The sequence below is a fragment of the Aethalodelphis obliquidens genome, unplaced genomic scaffold, assembly GCF_003676395.1.
Source record: "Aethalodelphis obliquidens isolate GAN/ISIS:26980383/991018 unplaced genomic scaffold, ASM367639v1 scaffold9, whole genome shotgun sequence".
Classification (NCBI taxonomy): Eukaryota; Metazoa; Chordata; class Mammalia; order Artiodactyla; family Delphinidae; genus Aethalodelphis; species Aethalodelphis obliquidens.
In genome coordinates, this window is record NW_020837953.1 from 31,040,333 (window position 1) to 31,058,113 (window position 17,781).

The 17,781-nt window shown below is 37.4% G+C and overlaps 1 protein-coding gene across 12 annotated transcripts in view; it reads left to right on the plus strand.

The window, feature by feature from the left end:
* Positions 1 to 17,781, plus strand: part of EYA3 (EYA transcriptional coactivator and phosphatase 3) — a 104,504-nt gene that overhangs the window by 64,430 nt on the left and 22,293 nt on the right. For 11 of the 12 annotated variants that reach the window (XR_003433360.1, XM_027109479.1, XM_027109487.1 and 8 more), the window contains 4 exons: positions 1,852 to 1,989; positions 8,692 to 8,777; positions 11,581 to 11,764; positions 14,003 to 14,142. Coding sequence is in view for 11 of the 12 variants with exons in the window: in XM_027109479.1 (XP_026965280.1) it covers positions 1,852 to 1,989; positions 8,692 to 8,777; positions 11,581 to 11,764; positions 14,003 to 14,142 (548 nt within the window). In the remaining variant the exon portion in view is untranslated. The remainder of the gene's footprint in view (positions 1 to 1,851; positions 1,990 to 8,691; positions 8,778 to 11,580; positions 11,765 to 14,002; positions 14,143 to 17,781) is intronic. The other variant, XM_027109488.1, reaches the window with a different exon arrangement.

The following is a 17,781-nucleotide window of genomic DNA, read 5'->3' on the forward strand; positions in this document are numbered from 1 at the left end:
CACGAACCCGTGTCCCCTGCATCGGCAGGCGGACTCTCAACCACTGCGCCAGCAGGGAAGCCCTAACATCTCCTTTTACTATTCTTACATTTACTTGTCAACAAATTTTACAGATCTGAGTTACACTAAGATATCTGAGGGCCCTGGTGAAGCAGAGGTCCTTATTCTCAAAGCATTATATATTTATAAATTTCTTATCAGATTAAGAGTATATGAAGTGAGGTAATGTTGAATTTGAATCTGTGGCTGACCTTGGTATTGATTTCTTACCTGGAATGTGTTTGATGAATCTTCTTGGGCCTAATCATCAGCTTCAACTATATTGATCCAGTAGCTATAACTATTCAGAGCACAGTGAGGGTTTTTTTGTTTTGTTTTGTTTTTTAACATCTTTATTGGAGTATAATTGCTTTACAATGGTGTGTTAGTTTCTGCTTTATAACAAAGTGAATCAGCTATACCTATACATATATCCCCATATCTTCTCCCTACAGTGAGGTTTTTAATAGACTTTTGCATAGCCAAAATTATGACAAAAACTTGGGGTCTTCCCTGGCAGTCCAGTGGTTAAGACTCCGTGCTCCCAATGCAGGGGGCATGGGTTCGATCCCCAGTTGGGGAACCAAGATCCCACATGCTGCACAGTGTGGCCAAAAAAAAAAAAAAAAAAAAAAATTTATGACAAAAACTCTTCACTCATAAAGGATATCCTTAGGCTGTCGTGTAGAAGCAAGCTTTTTTTTATGGTTTCCTAGTTTACTGCAAATGAAAAAGGAGATACAGCCAGAAACAGGAGATTGTCAAGAAGTGACAGATCACAGAGAAAAGACAAAGTGATACAAGAGCGTTCAAATCATAGAACTGTAATTGAGTTCTACTTAGTACTAAGCAAATGTCTTCACATACTGCAGTAGCCTCTGGGGATTTTTCTGTAATGTACATAGCACAGCACAGTATAGATCTGAGAAAAGGTGTGGTCACTATTTCCTCCCTGCTAAGAAGGCAGGAAAGGATATAAATATTTTTTAGAAAGATTGTCACTTAGGAGCATTGTGATAAAAATAAAACTGAATAGCTATGATGTCTTATTATATGTTCTAACAGGGAAAGATATGTCTCAGGTATTATGTGGAAAAGCAAATTATGAACAGCATGTAACATCCCATTTTTATTAAAAAGAAGGAAAAAAAGATTAGTAAACAGAAGAAATCTGAGTGACTCTTATGCAAACTGAATAGCAGTTAAGTCTGGATGGTGGGATTATATATGACTTTATTATTTCTAAAAATTAGAAATTATATTTCTGTTAATGTTTTTTAATTTATAAAAGTAAGCAGGTATGTCTTTCCTAATCAGAAGAAATAAAGGTAACAAAATAACCAGCTTAAGAAGGCAGAGAAGTATACATACATTTTAGAAAAATCTGGTGCTTGTTTAATGGGTAAGTGAATTTTAAACGTATGTGGAATGTCTCCTACCTAGACAATGCAGATAAATGATTTATCACTCTACGGGAATGTCAGGCACTCTACAACAATGGTAGGGTGTCAGTAGCCCTTTTTCTGAATGCTGATCAATTTTCCCCATCCATTGAAGTGAACTTACGTACATACATATCACTGTTGGGTTTTTGACAAGATTTTTGTTTCTATGGCCCCATTCCCCAATTCTTTGAAATTGTATTTGCTTGTGGTATATTACGAGTGGGAGATTCAATAATTTTCTCTTACAAGCAAATTTATTTTTGTTTTAAGATTTTGATTTTAAACCTACTGGCTGATATTTGAAAGCATAACCATGCTCCTCAGTTCCAGTGTTTTGTTTGTAATTGGTCCAATTTATCTGATTCAGGTGCATTGTGGCCAGGTATGAAACCTGAAAGTGGTTTAACTCAGACTCCATCTCCAAGTCAACACAGTGTTCTTACCTGCACTACAGGGTTAACCACAAGCCAGCCAAGCCCAGCACATTATTCTTATCCCATTCAAGGTAAACAGGCATGGTTGTGTGTGTTTTGTTTTTTTAAAAAAATTATTATTGTTTTTTGTTTTTAATCTACCTGTATCTCCAAACATACTGGGTAATATAGGATATTTGCATTTGTGCATGCTTTTTGTGTTAGACAAACTAGAACCTAGGAGTGTGGTTCATAAGTAGTTTAAGCTTTTGTGAACTGCTTAATAGAATTGAAGACTCCTCTTTTGCACGTTGGTGTCCAGAAAACCTGTCTAATTTTGTTCTAGTCTGTTCTCAGTGGCATTTTGTCCTGTAAATGAGCAGAAGACTCCATGGGTTAGAGCTTTGCTGACTTCTTTTATGTGAAGTCCAAATAGAATGGAAAGTGAGATTGAGTGCTGCTTTGTGAGATGTGTGCTGCTTTTCTGCTGTGGTTTTTGTTATACCTCCACCCCCATTTACTACTTCTTGGTGAGCTTTTCTCGTTCAAAAAATTCAGTGTTGTTTCTATTTTGTGATGGAAAGCATAGCATTAAAGCTTGAACTCTAAACACCTCTGCCTTCCTGAGTTCTTCCTCTAAAAGGTTAGAATTATGACAGGACTATTTGGAATGAAGACAAAGAAACTCAAAAGGCACTGTGGAGTTAATTCCTTACCCTTCCAAGTCCAATGCAGGGAATTTATCATTGCTCCAAATTGGGAATTAATGTCCATCTACTTGGCTTCTCATCTGCCTCCTTTCTCCTGATTTCTCCCAGCTTTTAAATATTATTCCTTATAAAACCAGTCCTAGGTGTTCTTTTTTTTGTGTGTGTGGTACGCGGGCCTCTCCCGTTGCGGAGCACAGGCTCTGGACGCGCAGGCTCAGCGGCCATGGCTCACTGGGCCCAGCCGCTCCGCGGCATGTGGGATCTTCCCAGACCGGGGCACAAACCCGTGTCCCCTGCATCAGCAGGCAGACTCTCAACCACTGCGCCAGCAGGGAAGCCCAGTCCTAGGTATTCTTAAAATATAAACTTTGATGATGAAAAACTGTTTTGATGTAGATTATATGAAACAAAATATTTTGATTTTCAGTATTAACTGTTTTCAATAAAATGACTGAGGACTACTTTTTCTTAGTCTGTTGGGAACAACTGGTTACTACATTCCTAAGACCTTGCTCTGAGCTACCTTTTTCTCTTATTGTTTATGGAGTCTCCTCTTAATTATTTTCCCTTCTTTTTATGTTTGTCCCCTCCCCCTTCTTTCTTTCTAAAATGGGAACAAACCAGGAGGAAAAAAACTCGAGCATGACTGTCTTCTCCTCTACTCCCTTTCATTTTTATAAAGTGTTCCTCTACTTTGGTAGGCTTTGGGGTCCAACTACAGGCAAATCTAGTAGCCAAGTTCCTCCTAAACTGATATATCTCTGATGACTACACCTAGGTCATGAAAGAAAGGCAAGGAGTTCTCTTCCTTTATATTAATAATCCTCTCCCAAGGTGTAGAACCACCACTCATCTGTACCTGTACCTTGAATTTGAGGAGCCTGATAGCTGTGCTTACTTCTCCCTCTTTGTAAAACAAGAGGAACCACCTTTTGGGGGTCTTTTAAGACCCATTGCTTTAAAAAAGTCACGAAGCTGTGCTTTCAACCTCATTTGCCACTATCCTAATTTCTTACCTTTTAGTACATTTTTTCCCTTTAGATCAATTAACTCAGTTTCCTCCATTGTGCTAATAATGATCACTGTTGGTATTTGTTAAGTGCATATTATGTGCTTAGCATTATTTTAGCAGAGATAGGTGTTACTCATGTAATCACAACACACCTATGAGGGAAGTACTGTCATTAATCTCATTTTACAGATTTGGCACATAAGACACACAGTAAATAAGTCAAGGATGTAAGCTGGGCAGCCTGACCCCAGCACACGGGTGTAATGTTTATGATTTTCAATGTAGAAGTCATGGTATCAATATCAACTCCCATAATTGAGAACCTATACTTGCAAGTATTTAAATTCATTTCCCTTCCCTTTTCTGGTTAACCTATTGGCCCATTATATTGCCATTAGAACTTTGGCAAAGGGTAGAAATTAAGGCAGAAATTAAGCATCAAGTTATCAATTTTTGCCATTTATTCTGAGAAAAAGTTGGTAGAAAGCAAGTGGTAACAATTGGCTAAAAGGAAATATGGGTTATTACTGGCACATTTGAATCACCTGGATTCTCCTCAATCAGTATCACTCTCCTCACCCCCACTTTTCATTTCCTTTAGCACAGATAATTAATGTCAGCTCTCCAGAGCTTCATCTTCCCCCCTGTGTAACTACCCAGTCATTCCACTGAGTAAAAACAAGGAGCATTGTATTGATTTTTTTTTTTAAGTGGTCAAAACAGCAGTGTCCCCTCATCCCCTCCAGAAGCTTTCAACAATTGACAGTAGCCCATCTTCCCAGGGCAAGTTAGGGAAATTACAGCAAATTCCACTTCTGGCTTGATCAGCTCTGACCAAAACCTTTTCTTTAGTTTATACTTCAATGCTCATGAAAACCCTTTGATTAAATAGATCTGGCTTCTTTATATCAACCTTTTCATAGAGTGTCTGTGACTGTGTGGCCCAATCTCTGGTTATTTTCTTCAATTGAGATGATTTAAATAATTAAAATTCAAGTAGCAAAATTAATTTCAGAAATTTCAGAATTGATTTTAACCCAACCTTGAATTTCAGTGAATGTCTTTGGGCTCTGATAGTGTTGGTAACACACAAGAGTCTTTCGTTGACTAGGAGATTTGTTTTGTATTTTAATAGACTTTATTTTTTATTGTAGTTTTAGATTTGTAGAAAAATTGAGCATATGATACAGAGAGTTATATATCTCCCTACCCTGCACACAGTTTCCCCTATTATTAACATCTCACATTAGAATGGAACATTTGTTATGATTAATGAACCAATATTGGTACATTATTATTAATTAAATCCTAGGTTTATTTAGATTTCCTTAGTTTTTACCTGATGTCCTTTTTCTGTTCCAGGATCCCACCCAGGACACCACATTTCATTTGATTGTCATGGCTCCTTAGGATTCTCTTGACTGCGGTTTTTCACACTTTGCTTGTTTTTGATAACCTTGACATGCTATTCATGAATCCCACGAGTATTTATTGAGCTTTACCTATTGTAGGCCGGGTGCTTTGCTAGACGTTGGAGGTGATGAATAAGGTAGTAAGATTCTGCCTTCATGGAGCTTACAGACTAGGAGGGGAGGCAGAAAACAAACAAGTAAATAAATAGGTTTTGAAAAGTGCTCTGAGAGGAAAAAAGAATTGTTTGTTGTGACTGGGAAAACAAGAAAGGAATTAGTTCTAATAGAGGAGTCCAGAGAGAGTCTCTCTGGAAGTAGACATGCCGAGAAGGAATGATCAGGCTGGAGGGCAAGAGGGACAGACCAGGGAGAACAACAATTCAGGCAGGGAGAGCAGCATTGCAAAGGTCCTTGAGTGAGAAAGAGTCTCTCTTGTTTTGAGTAACTCGAAAGCTGGGTGAGCATGGGTGGTAGAGAAACATTCATAAAATTAGAGAGGTGGGTAGAAACTAAATCTTGCACCAACTTCTATGTGCCATTAACCCTTGGGTTTACCCTCCAGCTTTGGGGCAATGTCACTTAATTCAGCTGTGCCTCACAGTTCTATAACCACAGTCTTCTGATTAAAGCTATCTCTGTATCCTGACTGTTTCAGGTGGATCTCTAGTGGGGCATGGTTCTCAGAAGCTTTGTCTATGATTTCACAGCTCTGTTGCAAAACAGGAGTGGGAACTATCGGAAAACAGTTGGCCATGCCATTGGCATCTGGAGAGCTAATAGTCTTTAAAATACATGTATCAATAGGAGTTACCACTTGAGTTTTATTTTATCCTCTAAATTTATTTTTGTTGCATATTTTATTGCTGCTGCTTTTGTTTTTTAAATCTGCAATTGAATTTGTTGTTGTTGAGACCTAGATGTATATTTATGTAGGATGATCATTGCTTTTTTTTTTTTGAGGTGCCTGGCTTTTTAGTCATAGTTTTGCAGGGGGTACGGCATGTAGTGATTGTGTATATTTTAAAATGAGTTTAGCTTGGGTTCAATGCTGGTCACAAGAGCCTAAATAAATACTATTTCTTTAATTATCATCTAACTTTTATCACTAGAATTTAAACGCCATGAGGGCAGGGACTTCGTCTTGTTCACTACTCTACTCCTCAGTGGCTGGAACTGTTTCTGGGCACATAGTAGACCCTGGTTTAATGAACAAATGAATGAATGAATAACACATGTTAGAAATGATTTGATTGAGTTGGAGAAAGAACTGTTAATTGAGCCCTGTAAACTTTCTAGGTTAGCAGACCAACATTTCCTGTAATAGAAGCCACTATTGCTGAGAGGAATTTGTGATTTTTAGTACTGTACTTGTTAAAAACTTGGTATCAACAACTAGCTAATCAAGTCATTAAACTTCCTGTCAGGGATAATTAAGAGTATGTGGCCAGTTGTTTGTAAGGTCTACCTTTTTACCTCCAGCCCAATTCTGTAAGTGATCTGAAAATTGTTAAATTTATAAAACTACCTTGTCAGTCAGAGCAGCTTTTTCCCCATGTGTGCAGATATCAGATGTGAATGAGTTGTACCTGTAACCGTTTATAAATCATTAAGAAGGTAGAATAGAATTAAAGGTAAATGGGAGGAAAAGAGGAATATATGTTAGGATTAGGGCTAAAGAAAAATTGATCTAGAAATGGAGTTTGCTGGGAGAGATAAACTTAAGAGATTAAATACTTCATTTTCTTTCCCACATTAAATCACCTATGTTTAGCCAGCAGGCCTGCCTAGCATAATGTACTGGTAATAGAATCTGGAATGTACTCAAAATTCTTTTCCTACAAGAATAATTAAAAACTACTTGTAGAGTCATTTAGCTTACATACAATGATTTCTTAGGACTTCCCCCTTAGGGGAAAAAATATTGATGGGAAGAAAATATCATCTATAAATTATAAAATCTGTTTCATTTAGGTGTTGGGTTTAAGAAAGTAAACAAGAATCCTTTAGTTTACCTGGGGGAAGGAGTACTGTAGAAAAGAAAATCTCCCTGGATAGTGACGAAATCTGATCCCTAGCTCAGCCACCGACTCAGGAAAGAAAGAGCACTGGATGAAGAATTGGGAGATCACAGTTGTCATTTTGACTATCTACCTTTAACCCCATGACTGTGGACAAATTACTCTAACTCTTCTTTGTCCCAAGTTCTTCTGAAAGCTAGCAGTAGCTGTTCCTTATATCTAATTTACCTCAATCTCTTCTAGACTTTCTTCTAAGCAGAGTACCCTTGGTGAAAGGGATACAAATTCCCTATGATTTTGACCAGTCCTCTCAAGTTTCTGCCGCATTTGTTCACCTGCACTATTCTTTTTCTTTTTTTTAAAATTTATTTATTTATTTTTGGCTGCGTTGGGTCTTCGTTGCCGTGCGCGGGCTTTTCTCTAGTTTTGAGCGGGAACTACTCTTCGTTGCGGTGTGCGGGCTTCTCATTGCGGTGGCTTCTCTTGTTGCAGAGCACGGGCTCTAGGTGCACGGGCTTCAGTAGTTGTGGCTCACAGGCTCTAGCACATGCTCAGTAGTTGTGGCACACGGGCTTAGGTGCTCTGCGGCACGTGGGATCTTCCCGGACCAGGGCTCGAACCCGTGTCCCCCGCATTGGCAGGTGGATTCCTTAACCACTGTGCCACCAGGGAAGTCCCACCTGCACTATTCTTAATGGAGGTTTTCCTAATAACTTTCCCTCTAGAGGACTTTGTCGCCAATGGGATAGGTAGTCAGATAGTGTGGTTTACCTGATGGTGAGCCTTTATGGTGTGTGTGACTGCGGTAGAAACCATGTATAAGTATGCTTATGATGAGCAAAAGAGAGGAGTTCAAGAGCAGTACCTCACAATTTCACCTACATTGTCCACCTGGAAAACGTCACTGTGACAAATACTAGTCACTGAGGATTTTATTAAAACCCTGGTGGAATCTGTGATAGAAGGGTGTGAAAAAAACCCAAATTTCTTGTCGTGAGACAGGCAGCCTAAGTAGCTTATGAAGTAAATTTTTACCTGGCCAGAATAATATTGAATATTTTCCGAATTTTTCCAGGCTCATGGGTGAAATCATTAAATGCCAGAACATGGTGTTTGTTGAAGCAACTCCAAGCACTTTAGAATTTGGAAAACTCCATCAATTTCTCAGAGTAATTGTGTTGCACCAGGAAAGGCATAATTTGGGGCAAGTGACAGTAAATATCACAGTGTAGGACTTAACACGTGGATTTACCAGAGTTCTTGTTGTTTCTACTGGTGTCAGTAGGTCACACTGCAGGTGAGTTATTTTTCAGCTGCCAGAGAAGATGGACTGGAGTGATTTGGTTTAGGTTCTGATTTCACTGGTATCATTAGTATGAACCAGTGCATTGTGTTGTATCCTTCTAGGACTTTAGTAGGAATAATTGAAGACTCAAGTTGAAACAAAAATGTGTGAACTGTTTTATTTCTAATCAAGTCTAAATTAAGGTATGGCATGCAAAAGAGCAAAACCAGTATATAGTATTTATTTCCTTTGCCAATGTTTTTTATCTCCTTATAGATCTGTTTACTTAGGACAGAATATATTTTGAGTTTCATTTAGGCGTTTACATAATATCTTTTAACACTTTCAATCTTATAGCTTCAAGCACAAATGCCAGCCTGATATCCACTTCATCTACTATTGCCAATATTCCAGCAGCAGCAGTGTCCAGCATCTCAAACCAGGTACGGTGCTGCTTTTGTTCCTCCTGTTGATATGGTTCATCTAGCTAGCTCTTCCTTTCTTCTTTCCATTATCAGTTTGCCAATCTAAGGAACAACCAGTATGGACTGTGGAGAGACCTTTTTCTGGATGCCCTCAGGACTGAAACCTTGGATGGTTTCTCAGGCTACTACCCAGTTTCTCTCATTCCATTGCCAAGACTATGAATGATATGATTATATCTGCTCCTTTATCTACTGTGTGTGTGTCTGTCTCTTACCCTGCTGCTACAAGAATGTAAGCTCCGTGGGGATAGGGATTTATTTTTCTATTTTGTTTAGTTATTTGTTCTGAGAGTTCAGAAAAATGCCTAGTACTCACATTGGAGGCACATAATAAATGTTTGTGGAAATATTACTTTGACTTTTTTTTACTTAGCCACTCATTTCTTTGTGAATTAGTCTGGTCTTGATCACTATTTTACTAACTCTGTATGTTTAGATCACTTGTAACATCTTCAGTGTTTTAGGGTTTTTTTGGTTTTGTTGTTCTGTTTTTATTTGTTGTTTTCTCTGCAGCAATTAGTATTATCAACCACTGCCTCCATGGATCTTTTTTTGTGACTGCAGTTAACATTGCTATTCTGTTTCACTTTTTATGTTTTGACTGTTTTTGCATTTGTTCATTCTTTTAGCCCACAGGTATTTATTGAGTTCCTGCTGTGTACCTGGAATTCTTCAGGGTAACATCTCTCTCCCTTTGCATATCCTGTCTTCTGTCATGGACAGTCTCTATTTAGTTTTCCACATGCTTATTATTTCATCACCAGGAATGTTTAACCACATTCACAATGTCCATTTACTTCTTCCAAAATGAAGATTCTAGTCCTGACCTCATGATATCTACAGGCTTCCTGCTGATTGATGGGCTTTTTTTTTTTAATATCCTATTATTTCCCTAAGTTGACCATATCTAAAACCAGCCTTTCATTCCACCCTTTCTTCCGTTTCCCTGTCCTCCAAAAGTAATACCACTTTTTCCTACAGCTTCTCAATTCTTGTCAGTTACACTATTTTTTTTTTTTTTTTTTTTTTTTTTTTTTTCAGTCATCATCTTCGATTTTTTTTTTTCCTTACCCAGCCCTAATCCAGCCATTTCTGGAATTCTTTCCTGCTTTTTCTTTTTCTTTTTTCTTTTTTGGCTGCGTCACATGGCATATAGAATCTTAGTTCCCTGACCAGGGATCTAACCTGTGCCCCCTACAGTGGAAGCGTGGAGTCTTAACCACTGGACTGCCAGGGAAATCCCTGCTTTTTCATTTTTGCTGTCATTTCCCATGGTTTAGCTTTTTCCTCTTTAATCTTGAGTTAGCTCTTCATCTCATCTGTAATTGTTCACCGTGCCTGTACATTTTCTAAAACACTGATTAATTTTCTTTAAGTGCCACATTTTATCCTGTCACTCACCTGCTCAGAATCTTTTCATATTTTTGTTTATTTGAATTTGATGATCCCCATTTTCTGCTCCCACACAAACTATGCACCACTGCGTAAAGAATCCAATCCAATCCTTAACCAGTCATTCAGGCCTACAGAGATCCTTTGTTTCATCCAGACTCAACATCTCTGGCCGCTTAATAAAACCTTTCCAGGGCCTGTTCCTTTTCCTATCCCCTGTGCTTCTTTGTCTCAGAAAGTTCTCTGTCACAGTCTGCAGTGATAGTTGTCTTCCTCTGTATTTTACTCATTTGACATACAGTTTATTGCTAATTTGTTGGAAATGGGTTTTGGTCTTCTATCCTGCTAGATTTTTAACTCCCATGTACCAACACATACACACACACACTCACACTGTGAATTATATTTGGCTTATGGTAGATGCTCACTGTTCTTTATAAATAATTGGTCTGATCAGTTAGTTTTTTCCTGCTTGTCACCAATATCAGTTATCAGTGGAATTTTTTTAAGGTGTGTATTTGAGCTGTGCATCATACCCATTTTTTACAGCTTTTTTAAGGTGTAATTGACATACAGTAAATTACACAGATATAAATTGTATGATTTGATAAGTTTTGTCATGTATGTGCCTGTGAAACTACCAAAGGTTCCCTTCAAATATTTTAAAGAAACTTTATTTTTAAAGAAAGCTTGATTATTTAAAAAAAGAGAGGGGACTGCCCTGGTGATCCAGTGGTTAAGACTCCATGCTCCCAATGCAGGGGCCCCAGGTTCGATTCCTGGTCAGGGAACTAGATCCTGCATGCTGCAACTAAAGATCCCGCATGCCACAACTAAGACCCTGAACAGCCAAATAAATAAATATTTTTAAAGAGAGAGAGAGAGAGAGATACTCAGTTTTTAAACTGGGAAACTTTAATGTAGGATATTCACTTTTTTGTTTAAGCTCCTCTGTCCTTAAAAGCACTATCATCTAGTGCAGTGTTTTATAAACTTCTTAAGGAGTAGACTCTTTCGTTCAAAAATTCTATGCAGAAATTCTGTACATAAAGTAGAAGAAAAAAAGGCTGGTATAGTAGAAAAGGGACATTGTGTGTACAGTGCATGGGACACTTTGCTCTCAGCCTTAACCTCATCCCAAAGACAGTCCCTGAGGCGTGTCCTCTTGACTCTTAGGTTTCCACAGAATGCATTTTGAAAATCATTGGTTTAGGTGGAAGACTATATAGGTTAGGTAAATAAGAAGTCGGGTTAATGTTTTAGGGAAATAATTATGAAAAAGAGGGACATGAAAGTCTCTTGTGTTGAAATTAATGTTATGCTCTGGCTAAGTGGCTTATTTTCCTCCCTTATTCCCTTTGACCTACAGGACTATCCCACCTATACTATCCTTGGTCAAAGTCAGTACCAGGCTTGCTACCCCAGCTCCAGCTTTGGAGTCACAGGCCAGACTAACAGTGATGCTGAGAGTACCACTTTAGCAGCAGCCACATACCAGACGGAGAAGCCTAGTGTCATGGTACCTGCTCCTGCAGCACAGAGACTTTCCTCTGGTAAGCTCTACATTTGGCTTAAGGGCATTTCATCCAACAGGTGAGGGTGAAGATTACTTTGTTCTGGTCTAAGTCACTGTTACCATGCTATTGGCCTTCCTTCTCAGGTGAGGAGTATTTAAACACTGTAACCAGACAACGATGAGTCGTTGGCAGACTGAATATAATACCTGATGCTGTGAACAGAAAAGTACCAAGAATGAAAAGACTTTGTTTATGACTCCCACTCCACTCTCCCTGTAGCTATAATATGCTTGTCACAGAGAACTTCAGAATCTTAGCACATTTTATAAAAGCTGGAGGACTCCAGTTTTAGTCTGTGCATAACTGACTTCTGGTTAGGCCTCAGAACAGTAGTTCTTAACTTTTTCTGTGTCATGGATCCCTTTAAGATTCTGAAGAAAGGTATGGTTCTTTTTCCCCAAAGAAATACATAAAATTTAACCTACAAATGTAAACCTGTAGCTTTGAAATGGATCAATGAATTATGATGTCCAGATTAAAAAATCCTGACATAGGGCTTCCCTGGTGGCGCAGTGGTTGAGAATCTGCCTGCTAATGCAGCAGACACGGGTTTGAGCCCTGGTCTGGGAGGATCCCACATGCCGCGGAGCAACTAGGCCCGTGAGCCACAACTACTGAGCCTGTGCGTCTGGAGCCTGTGCTCCTCAACAAGAGAGGCCGCGATAGTGAGAGGCCCACGCACCATGATGAAGAGTAGCCCCCACTTGCCACAACTAGAGAAAGCCCTCGCACAGAAACGAAGACCCAACACAGCAAAAATAAATTAATTAATTAATAAAAAACCAAAGGACTAGTGTTTAAAAAAAAAAAAATCCTGACATAAAGACTTGATGCACACATTCAGTAAACATATGCACATACTTTTTATCCCTATTTTTCATGAAAATTTGGTGGTTCGCTGTCACATCATGTAACTTGAGGAAGGACTGTTTATCGTTAACACTGATGCATTTTTAAAAAGTGGTCTACATCAACTAATGCAGTTTTCTGTGCATCTTGCCTCTACTGGTCTTCTAGATAAAGACATACAAATGGTTGCTGCTTCGAACGTACATAACTCTGAAATCATTACATGTGTTGATGCCTTAGTTTTGAATTCATTTCTCTAAATATCTTTGTTCTTCATAACAATTTTAACTTTTTAATAATGGAGAGTTTCAAACAGTGGCAGAAGTTGTCAGAATGGTATAATGAACCCTTATATTCTGTCATCCAACTTCAGCAATTAACAACTCATAGGCAATCTTGTTTCAACTATACTTCATCCAATTCCCTCCTCAAATGCCAGGTATCATATTTATTTATAATGCTTGGTAACATAACCACAATGCCATTATCCCATCTTAAATATTCAACAATAATTCCTTAATAACATAAAATACCAAAGGGTAATCATATTTCTAGTTTTCTTATAAATGTTAGGAGTTTTGTTTTTCTTTTTACAGTTTGTTTAAAATAAGATCCAAGTAAGGTCCATACATTGTGATTGGTGGATATTTTGTTTTAACCTATAAATTCCCCTATCTCTTTTTATTTCCGATTGTAATTTATTTGTTGAAGAAACAATCAATAGATTGTTTGTCCCATACCATTTCTCAGTCTAAATTTCGCCAATTATAATCTTAGAGGGTAGCTTACCACAGCCCACTGCCTTCTGTATTTTATTTAAAGTGGTAAATGGATCTAGAGCAGTGGTTTTTCAGCTAGAGGTGGTTCTGTGCCCCCTGCCTCCACCCCCATGCCCTCACACCCAGGGATATTTGGCAATGTATGGACCCATTTTTGGTTGTCACACTGGGAAGGGGGTGCTACTGGCATATAGTGGGTAGAGGCCAAGAATGCTGCTTAACCAAACATCCTACAATGCACAGGACATCCCTTCACAACAAAAATTATCTGGTCCAAAAAGGTCAATTGTGCCAAGTTGAGAAACCCTGATCTAGAAGCTTGATCAGGTTCAGGTTTAATTTTTTTTTTTGGCAAAATGACTTATAGATGTGTTCTTCCATTGGGAGGAAGGCATATAAATTCTAGTTATAACTCTCTTCATGATGTTTGGTCTACATTTCCAAATTGCTTAAGTAAAGTTTGGTATTCCAGCCTTTATCCCTGCAACATGATTCTTAAGGGCAGAGAACCTGCTGACCATTCTGCTCTGGTTCTTATAGCCTGTGACTACACTGGCAATACCGGTGTCTCACTTTTCCTTTCCAGGAGACCCTTCTACAAGCCCATCTTTGACCCAGACTACACCAAGTAAAGATGCTGATGACCAATCCAGGAAAAACATGACTGGCAAGAACCGGGGCAAGAGGAAAGCTGATGCCAGCTCTTCCCAGGACAGTGAATTAGAAGTATGGGAAGAAACTCATTTGAGTTGCAACCTTTTTTTTTTTCTCATTTCTTAAATTTATCAAATACATATCTGAAACTCATGAGATTATGTGGTTCTGTGTTGTATACCCTATAATTCCTGAGCAAGAGAAAATGAATTGGCCAAGTGAAAAGAGAAATGTAAAAACACATTACTCTATGCCCATATCTTACCATATCACTTTCAGATCCTTTTCACCAAGAGCACTGAAAAAGCTTTTTTGAATTTAGGTAGCCAGGTCACTTTTTAAGGGAAAGAACAAACTGTTTTCTGTATTCCAGAGGAGAACAGAAAGAATAATGCATCATATTGAGAAAGCAGAGGGTGTCACAGTAATATACTGTTCTCCATTTAAAAATCTCAAAGTAAAATGAGAGAACTAAAGTGCTTTAGGCCAAGTTTCTGTGAAACATGCAACCAGATCTGGTAACTTATTAATGAGATTGGCTCTCACTTATTCTGTAGTTTAAACACTATAGGAATTTATTATGGGCATACATTTGACTTCATTATTAAAAGACTAGAAAGTCATACAAATTCTAATAATAATGGAGTTTTGATATTAATCCTTTTGTTTTCTTTCTTCAATTTTTCTATAATGTGATCATTTAATAAGAGGGAAAAGCCATATTTAAAAATGAGTCCATTGAGAGGTGTTCAGAAGACATAGGTAAATTGAGGCTATGTTTGAAACCTCTCTTCCCTTTTGTTACTGGGGGCAGCGGGGAGGGCAGGAGGAGAAAGAAAGAAAATCTAAAGACCTGATATATTTCTTGGAAAAAACGGAGAACTCACTCATTTTTTAAATTGTGGTAAGGTATATATAATATAAAATTTACCATTTTTTAAGTGTGCAATTTTAAGTACATTCACAGTGTTGTTTGTTACTGCTATCTGTTTCCAGAAGTTTTTCATGATCCAAACAAAAACTCTGCACCCATTAAGCAATGATTCCCTATTCTCCCCTCCTATTAGTCCCTGGTAACCTCTGTTCTACTTTCTGTCGCTATAAATTTGCCTATTCTAGATAGTTCATATAAATGGAATCATACAAAATCTATCCTTTTGTGTCAGGCTTACTTCACTTAACATAATGTTTTCAAGGTTCATCCATGCTGTAGCATATATCAGAACTTCATTCCTTTTTATGGCTGAATAATTCCATTGTGTATATATAGCACATTTTGTTTATCCATTTTCATCTGTGAAGAACGCTTGGGGTTTTTTCACCTTTGAGCTATTGTGAATAATGCTGCTATAACACTGCTGTACAGGTATCTCTTTGAGTGCCTCTTTTCAATTATTTGAAAAAGTATAAACCTAGGAGTAGAATTGCGGGATCATATGGTAGTTCTATGTTCAGCTTTTTGAGGAGCCACCAAAATGTTTTCCAGATGACTACACCATTTTACATTCCTACCAGCAATGTACCAGGGTTCCAGTTATTTCCCATTTTTTGCATAATCCATCCTAATGGGTGTGAAGTGGTGTCTCATTGTGGTTTTGATTTGCATTTCCTTAATGATTAATAATGTTGAATATCTTTTCATATGTGTATTGGCCATTTGTCTGTTTTATTTGAAGTAATGTCCAAATCCTTTGCCCATTTTTAAATTGGGTTGTTTATTTTTTTGTTGTTGAATGTTAGGAACTCTTTATATTCTAGATATTAATCCCTTATCAGATATATGACGTGCAGGTATTTTCTGCAGATTGTCTTTTCACTCTTGATAGTATCCTTTGATGCTTAAAAGTTTTAAATTCTGATAAAGTTCTATTTTTCTTTTATTGCTTGTGCTTTTGGTATTATATTTAAGGAAACAAGATTATGAAGATTTTCAACTGTATTTTCTTCTAAGCTTTGTTTTGGCTCTTAAATTTAGGTCTTTGATCCATATTGAGTTAATTTTTGTACATAGTGTGAAGCAGGGATCTAATTTCATTCTTTTGCACATGGATATTCAGTTTTCCCAGGACCTTGTTTTGGAAACAGTTTCCTTTCCCCATTGAATGGTCTTGGTATCCTTGGCAAAAAAAAAAAATCAATTGAGCCTATATGTGTGTATCTATATATAAGCATTTATTTCTGGGCTCTCTCATCTATTCCATTGGTCTGTATATATGTCCTTATGCTAGTACCACACTGTTTTCATTACTCTGGCTTTGTAGTAAGTTTTGAAATCGGGAAGTGTGAGTCTTCCAACTTTGTTCTTTTTCAAGATTATTTTGGCTCTTCAGGGTCCCTTGAGATTTCATACAAATTTTAGGATTAGTTTTTCTGTTTCCTTAAAAAACACTGTTGGGATTTTGATAGGGATTGCATTGTATTTGTAGATCACATTGGGTAGTATTGTCATCTTAACAATATTGTCTTATATTCATGAACATGGAATGTCTTTACATTTATTTAGGTGTGTCCTCTTTGATTTCCTTCAGTGATGTTTTATAGTTTTCAGTGTACAAGTCCTGAACTGTTAGTTAAATTCATTCCTAAATATTTTATTATTTTTGATGCTGTTGTGTTTTAAATTCCTCTTAGAATTATTCATTGCAAGCTTATAGAAATACAGCTGATTTCTGAATTCATTTATTAGCTCTCAACAATTTTTTGTGGATTCTTAAGGGTTTTCTATGTATAAGATCATGTCATCTGTGAACAGAGGTAATTTTACTTCTTCCTTTCCCGTTTGGGTACCTTTTTTCCCCTTTCCTTGCCAGTTTATTCTGGCTAGAATTTCCAGTACCATTTGAATAGAAGTGGTGAAGACAGGCATACTTCTCTTATTCCTAATCTCAGGGGTAACGCTTTCAATTTTCCGCCATTGAGTATGATATTAGCTGTAGGTTTTTCATATACGTCCTTTATCATGGTGAGGAAGTTGCTAGATTATTGAGTGTTTTTATCATGAAAGTGTGTTGAATTTTGTCAGATGCTTATTCTGCATCAATTGAGATGACCATGTGGGTTTTTTCCTCTATTCTGTTAATGCAGTATATTATATTGATTTTTCTATGTTGAACCATTCTTGCATTCTGGGAACAAATCCCACTTGGTCATGATTTATAATTCTTTAAATATGCTGCTGAATATTGTTTACCACTATTTTGTTGAGGTTTTTGCATCACTGTTCATAGGAGAATTGGTCTGCAGTTTTCTTGCAGTGTCTTTGTCTTCAGTATCAGGGTAATGCTGGCTTCATAGAGTGAGTTAGGAAGTGTTCCCTCCTCTTTAATTTTTTTGGAAGATCTTAAGGATTGGTGTTAATTCTTCTTTAAGTGTTTGGTAGAATTCAGCAGTGAAGCCATCTGGTCCTGGGCTTTTCTTTCTTGGGATGTTTTTTATTATTGATTCAACCTCCTCCAGTTAAAGATCTGTTCAGATTTTCTGTTTCTTTTTGAGTCAGTTTTGGCACATTGTGAATTTCTAGGAATTTGTTCATTTCATCTAGATTATTTGTTGGTGTATAACTCTTCATAGTATTTTCTTATAATCCTTTTTATTTCTGTAAAATTGGTAATAATGTCCCACTTTTATTTCTGATTTTAGTAATTTATGTCTCCTCTCTTTTTTCTTAGCCAGTCTAGCTAAAAGTTGTCAATTTTGTAGATCTCTTCAAAG